The sequence below is a fragment of the Larimichthys crocea genome, chromosome XXIII (assembly GCF_000972845.2).
Source record: "Larimichthys crocea isolate SSNF chromosome XXIII, L_crocea_2.0, whole genome shotgun sequence".
Taxonomy (NCBI): Eukaryota; Metazoa; Chordata; class Actinopteri; family Sciaenidae; genus Larimichthys; species Larimichthys crocea.
The window spans coordinates 9096090-9103613 of record NC_040033.1 but is presented as its reverse complement, the minus strand read 5'-3'; the positions used below and the strand labels follow the sequence as shown (position 1 = coordinate 9103613).

The window sequence follows — 7524 nt, the reverse complement described above, 5'->3', positions numbered from 1 at the left end:
TGAGTTGAGGGACAGTGAAAAAGGAGATGTGGTGCATCTCCTGCATTTGTTTGCATTTACCGCCATCTGCTGGGAAATGAAAGGTGAGTGGTGCGTTAACACGCTTCCTGAAATACTAGAAATATTTTTTAAAGCATACCATAAGACATAACGACATGAAGAAAAATTAAGCTTAATTGTGGCTAGGCTTTATTATAATATGTTAATTAGACCTTGTTGGCCAATTGTTATTCTTCTTGCATCTTATAGTTTATACCCGTGAAAGAGAGAGTAAAGATTTCCAAGCAGCATTAAACGCAGCACGAGTATCTCAAGAGTTGCTGATGCGGATGTTGCTGCTGTTTTTTTACTGAGTCTCAGGGGAAGCGGCGGTTTCCGAAAAGTTTGACCCCCAGGCCCCTGAAGATGACTGCCGCTATGGAGCCCAAACAAAACTATGCAGCATCATTGGTACTCGCTGCAATTGGCTTGGCGCTCATGACCATCCTCAGTGTGTGGAAATTAAGACAGTTTAAATATAGACTTGTTCATGAAACTGGAGGTGCGATGTTTCTTGGTGAGTACCTCATTTAGAGTATAGAGCAGGAAGTCATTTCTAAACAACACTTCCTGTGCTCACAGTATGAATGATAAATCAGAATTTCGATTAAAAACATTTTTGGGGCCTAGGAATGTAGTGGATGTTCATATCATCAATTTTTTTTTATTCATCCACCATTTGTATTGGCAAAGTAGAGTTTAGACTCATTCATCTTTATGTGGAAAATAACTGTTAAAGTTAAAATAAATTAAGGGTAAGGATATGGTTGAGTTTGTATATAAATTATACTTGGCTTCATCATTTAAATTGAAGCTATAGCCTTGCACCAAATAGGGTGTATTAATAGACCTTTTTAGCAGCCATTTTTACATTTTAACACAGGTGTAACCAATGATACTAATTAAGGTTGTATTCCATTCAGGTCAAACAGAGTCAGGGTGCTGGTGTGGTGCATGTTGGCAAGTCTCTGCTGCAATAAATGGAATGGTACCTTAATTAGTATAATTGGAAACACCTGTACTGACTCTAGTGTCAAAATGGCTAGTGTGAAAAAGGTCTATTGCTTGGTCCAGGTGCAATAATCTATTAAGGCCACAGTATACTTGATTCATATAATATTAAAGAGTAGTTTTACAAATGTTTCATCCCTATAACATGCAATGTGGTACATTTGTGCTCTCTTTTAATCTTCAAAGAGACCATTATGATAACTTATGTTATTGTTTTTTGTTTTGTTTTTTTGCATTATAGTAGCTGCATAATTATTTATTTACCACTGGAATATCTTTCCAGGAATGTAGCATATTTCAGGATTGCCATAGTTTTCATAACAGCTGCCTTTCCTTTCTTTTTTTTCTTCTCGTTCTCCTCTGCAGGTATGCTCATGGGGTTTATCGTGAGATGCTTGTCATTTGACTCTGGAGAATATGTGGACAATATGGAGACGGTGTGCAGCTGTGGTGGTTTTAACAGCACTCCTCACATCTTGACGGTCAACATCACATCACACCTTCACTGTTTTAGACATGTTGGGAAAATCAACCAAAGATGCCCACTGGTCCCAGCTCCTCATATGGTAACTATGGCAACTTTATTTTACCTGCACTTCAAAAACATGTTACAAAATGAATATTTTATATGGATAGGCGCTGCAGGTTAGAGCACAACAAAATAGACTATTGAAAAGTGAAACAACCTTTCCAAATTAAACATTTACTTTGAAAAGTTGCTAATCAGTTTTGCAGGGGCAACGTGTAAAAACAAATTGTATATATCCGTATATAAAGGATGCTTTCTATTTTTCTGATGTAGTTTTATTTAGTCTGAAATAACACTGTTTTCTGCTTCTCCTTTGATCACATCTATATATTTTTTTACCTTGTCTATGCTCAACAGTCTCCTAATGGTGCTTATTTACTGGCTTTCCTCTAAATTGCTTGCATGGTCTGTTTGTTATTAGGGAAGCAAAAGAGTGGTGGTTCAGAGAGAAAGAGGGCAAGAGAGCAATTGAACTTATATTAAGGATTTATTAAGGAACAGATATAGGAGATTACATTTTCAGGTGTGCTGTGCGGACAAGGGGAAATTAGTAAGCAACTAAACACAGAAACCAATACACAGACTTTAGTAGACTAGATACAACAACACAATGGTTCAGCAAAAAAACAGAAACAGAAAAGAGCTTTATACAAGCATTTTCTTAAAAGCAACAATTCAATTTTTTTCTTGAAATATGTGTTACTATAAATACATTTGTATTTGTGTGTTTACATGCAGAATTCCCACAATGAGTTACTGTAATATTGGAGCCGCATTGCTCGGCACTGCAGGAAAAGATGTAACATCGTTCGGTAATCTCCACTTCCACTGCAGCTTTTTCTTCTTAGATGAAGATCTCACAGAACGTGGTCATGGTTGTGAATATCTGTTAGAATATCTTCTGTTACAAAGTGGTGGGAAGTGTAATAGTGTGAAGAATATTTCAAATCAAAATGCTGCACACTCTGTTCATCACTGACGTTTTCTCAATGTAGAAGAGATGCACTGCTGCTTATGATTTGACGCTGTGTTTAATTATCATCTGTTACTTTTATGAACACTACTGACAGCATAAAATTGATCCTTTTTGCTAAGTTATGTTATATTTAACACACTTACACTCAACTACACTCATGATCTATAATATAAATATAGTACAATATAATATATCATGTTGGTATATAGATGTCTGAAGATCACACTGATAACCTTACGTTTTCCAATATACTTCTTATCCCAATATATTTCTAAAATAATAAGCATCCAATCAAAAACATGCTCCTAAAAGTACTTACTATCACTTAAAACAAAGAAAGGGTTAATATTTTTCAATGCTGAAAGCCTTATTCGAATTCTTTGAAAACAGGGATTTCATTTCAATACATTTGATTAAAGTGCATTATATTTGTGTTATTTTTTCTCACTGAGGAGCAACAGAAGTAATGCTAGAAGTGGACCACCACCTAGAGTGTTAAAAACTACTCACAGCAATTATTTGGTACAAAGGAATTAGTCAGAGACTCTAATATCACTGCTAAGTAGAAGAGCCTAAGCCTTGAGATGGGCCTCTGGTTGTCATTAGTATCATTACTGTTTTCTGGCTCGCTTTTATATTTTAGAAGTACTATCAGAGAGATTTGTCATATCAAAGAAGCCAACCAAGCCAAGCCAAGAATTCCGCCAAAAAGCACAAGAGGATCTGAAATGAGCATATTTGGAAATGTAATAAATATTTCAACTCGTGAGAAAGGGAGTAAGCCAACCATGAACCTTGCAAATCATCCGGGCCAAGTGTAACTCTTCACTAATGGCTTGGACTCTTTGGGTCCTCTGAATGCTGGGGTCTCATTAGCAAACCAGCAGAGGCTACCACAAAGGCCATTACATTGGTCAGGCCATTCTGTGTAGCCTTCACGCCATTACGTCTGATACATATGGGGACATATCAGGGAGAGAGATAAGGATTTCATTGCATTACTGAGTCCATTATGTTCCACTAGGGAGTAAGGCATTAAAGTTTGTGGTCTGATTAAATTTAGTGCTGCTCAGCTGAAGAGGCAATTAGTGTATACAACACACCTCCATCCTTGACTGTGTGGAGCAGGTGGCCTTTAGAATAAAACCACCAGCATATGCATAATTTATTGATTACAGTGTCTGTATTAGTCTCTGTTATACAGTTTTGAATTTGTCATGCACGGTCTGCACATATGAAAAAAATACATGGATGTTGCTGTGTGGGTGATTGCAGTTTCAAAAAAGCAATTTATATTAAGGCAGGTGATAGTAGCAGAAGGATAGGAGCCGTTTGTAGCTGTAGTAAACGTGTCAAGCACTGAGAAAGCATGTGTGCTCGCCTAACTCTATAGGGGATTTTCAGCATTAGGAGTGATAATTAAAAAAGTATAATCTTCCCTATAGCCACACATGATTATAAAAATGAAGTGTGTCCTGGAAATATTACATTTACAGAGACAGGACTGTGTTCAAATATTTAAATGTTCATGCTATTCAGGCTGCTTCAACGTTTTGTCTGTTTACTTTTTAAAAGCATTCTCGAAAGGTCTATGACCACAGCCCTACCTCAAGCGAGCAAGCCTCATCGCCACATCTTGCCTCTTGGACTGAAATTTAATCGAATTGGAATTTAATTTGTAGCAATGTAATGAGACCTTGTGTGATGAAGGAATCAGGAAAAAAGTAGGATTATTTTGATCCGAATTGAATATCACTGCCGTTTGATCCTCCGAATGTACCCACAATGGACATAAAAAGGATTCAAGGATGAAGGACATAAAAGGCTACCTTTCTGTGCAGCTTGTATTGCATCATATTGGCTAAGATGAGAAACAGACAGTGAACGTGCATGGTATGTTAAGCGAACACCTTGCACTTTCTTTTCCGTTTGTCTTGAAGGTAATGTAGGTTGTTGTGGTTAGCAGCTTGGATTCTGTTTAATGTTAATGCATCTGTTGTCTGAACATGCGGGGCTATACTCTGCTTGCTTATTCCCATTCTAATGAATGCTGAGCCTCTCTGTTGAGGACTGACTCAAGTAGTTAGACTTCTCAGTTTGTATTATGCTTTGCTTTAATCATCTGTCAGAGTCGGGGTACTTGCACAGAATGCTGGTGCACAGTACACAGTAATTATTAGTATAGTATATTAGTATATTTTTATTATAGGCAAAAGCCTGAACATTGCCACACAAGCCTGAAGTATCACCCGTTTTTTCTATAAACAACATGCAATAGTTTTTTCAGAAAGAGAGGATATCTTAAGTTGTTAAGGTACCTGGAGTCTATTGTCACATTGGGATTCAAAGAGAAAAAAGGACTGCTGTCTGTCTGCCAAAACAGAGACGCTGAAGAGAAAAACCCGTGTGTAATATCCTTCTGTCAGTCAGTCAGTCACATTCAGTAAATGGCGTCCTCTCACTCCCCACGGAGCCCTGTCAGTCACCAACAGAACAGCTCTGTCTTTTACAGGAGACCTTTGATCCTCAGGTCCTTTTCAGTCTGTTCCTGCCACCCATCATCTTCCATGGAGCTTACATCCTTAATCAGGTGAGACTGCTGTCCTGACATCCTCCTCCTGAAGTAAAGGCATCATCAAATGATTGTTCGATTTTCTGTTTCGGCATCTCCATCAGAAAAAAAACTGTGTGCAGCTATTATATGAAATATATGTCAATGTTTTTCATGTTTTAAACCTGCTTGTTTGATTTTCTGTCCTAGAAACGATTCATTGACAACCTTGGATCCGTCCTGACTTTTGCTTTTTTGGGTACGATAATCAGCTGTATGACCATAGGGTAAGGTTTTTTTTTTTTGATTCATTCACACAAATCACATCAAAAACACACACACAAAAAACAAAGCTTTTTAAAAATGTACAACATAATATACAAATAATACAAAATACACCAATTCTGACTCTGTTCCTGGTGTTAAAGCTCCGGTGTGTGAGAATTAGGGGGCTCTCTTTACTAAATTATGGCAGAAATGGAATATAATATGCATAACTTCATTAGTGTACAGTAGTGTTGAGGGAGTACTCAGCTGAAACAAGTATCCAGTATGGATAATGCCCTTTTAAACAAAGGATCAGAACACTGCTCTGAAGTTCAGTTCTGTGGCTGTTATGTAAATAGTTTTCTAATAAATATAGCAGCCTCTCATCAAACTATATCAATTTCAGGCTTCAGTGAACAACTTCTAGTTCGTCCGGCCTATGTCGGATTTAAGCTATGCCCATTCTGAGTACAGATATGGATACAGATAATGGCGTACTCACTCATCCCGATTGTATAATGACCTGAAAATAAGAATTGTTATGTTTTTGTTATCTTTGAATGAGTCTTTTATACCTACACCACGGTTCCACCATGTTTGCCGTGTTTCTATAGTTTCCCATAGCAGATGTAATTTTTCCTTCACACAAGAATGGATAGGATGAGGTGGAGGATTGCAGTCAGAACTACACTGCTACAGTAGATGACACTAAAAATGTGCTTATGATTACATGTTAGAGGCACATTAAGCTGCAAAGCAACAATTTTTAGTTTTTTACAGTACACATATGTTCATGTTTTGATTATAGTGAATTCTAATTGTTTTTTATTTCATTTCTATTAAAAAAAAGTCATATTGTGCCATTTCACATGCTGTGCCTCAGTTCCTTACCGTGTACTATTAGTAGACCTACAGTGTAGACGGAATACTGATTGTCATAGTATATTTTCGAGTTTTTATACGGTACATAATTTTAATGGAATGTAGTATTTAAGGAAGTAAACTGCTTTTACTAAAGATTTAAAGACTATTTTTAGGAGCTGTGTCATTAATTTCAAGCTGTGCGCAGCCTCTCGATGGTGGGTTGTATTGTGGTACAATGGGCCTTTTTGTCATTCATGTGGCAGGAAAAACACTGTTGTAACTAATAACATTAATTACTGTTCCAGTTTAAGTGTCCCACTACGCTGACACGCTGAGTGAGTGAGCCTGCACAATCGCAAGGCACTGGAACTGAGTGACACACATGAAATGGAGCCATTGTTAAGGTTATTAATCCACCTGTGCTGTCTGCTATGAGCAGTACAACAGCACCTTTAAACATTAAGCATTAACTGGGCACACTAGATTTAACTTGACACACTAGATAATCAAATCCTGCGTCACTGTGGCTCTGTTACTGATGTGCAGTGTTGTTTTTCTGGCTACACAAAGCTAGATGGCGCTCTCAGACTTTGGAGGAAATTGAGATTTTTGCACTGATGCACAAATTTGCTGCACACAGACTGTGTGAAAACCTCATAACTCCAATGTTCCTGTGAAAATGATTGAAAATTACTGTAAAATTATTTTCTGAAAACATTTCAGAACAAGGACTTTATTGTTATTATGTTTTTTTACTTTCTGATGTTTTGGAGGTACACGGTTTTCACTAAAAATGCAGAAATGTACACACTTTATTAGGTTCACCTATACAATCTAATGACAGCATGCCTGCCCTGCTTTTACTGAATGCTGCCTTTAGTTTTTTGTTCACCATGTCACAGAGGTATTATTAAGTTACATGTTTTAGCACTGAGATGATGGTGATGGTATACTGGATTAAATTACATTGAGTGGTATTGTTGTATGTCTAATATTCTGCCTCCCCTCATACATGTAAATGGTAATATAATACAGTTAACCTAGAGCTTGGTAATTAACATATAGTTAAATTTGCACATTCCTGACAGTGTCAGCAAAAATAGTATATGTAAAGAAAATGTTATGGTATGGTTGGATTGGGCTGCTGCACTGTACAGATGTACCTAATTAAAGTCGCCTCTGAATGTATAAATGTTTTTCTTTTTCTGTTGATATAAAAGTGATGCCAATATTACTTCATGTTCTTCCAACACTGTGTTTAAAGGTTTCTTAGTGTGCTTGTTGTTT

General features: G+C 37.0%; 1 protein-coding gene across 1 annotated transcript in view; it reads left to right on the top strand.

Moving 5' to 3' along the window:
* Window positions 1-326: 326 nt before the first annotated feature.
* LOC104937488 (sodium/hydrogen exchanger 9) overlaps window positions 327-7524 on the top strand; it is a 57010-nt gene continuing 49812 nt past the window's right edge. Inside the window, exons 1-4 of the mRNA XM_027274177.1 lie at window positions 327-556; window positions 1417-1616; window positions 5068-5145; window positions 5317-5393. Of these exons, the coding sequence (XP_027129978.1) occupies window positions 406-556; window positions 1417-1616; window positions 5068-5145; window positions 5317-5393 (506 nt within the window). The 5' untranslated portion in view covers window positions 327-405. The remainder of the gene's footprint in view (window positions 557-1416; window positions 1617-5067; window positions 5146-5316; window positions 5394-7524) is intronic.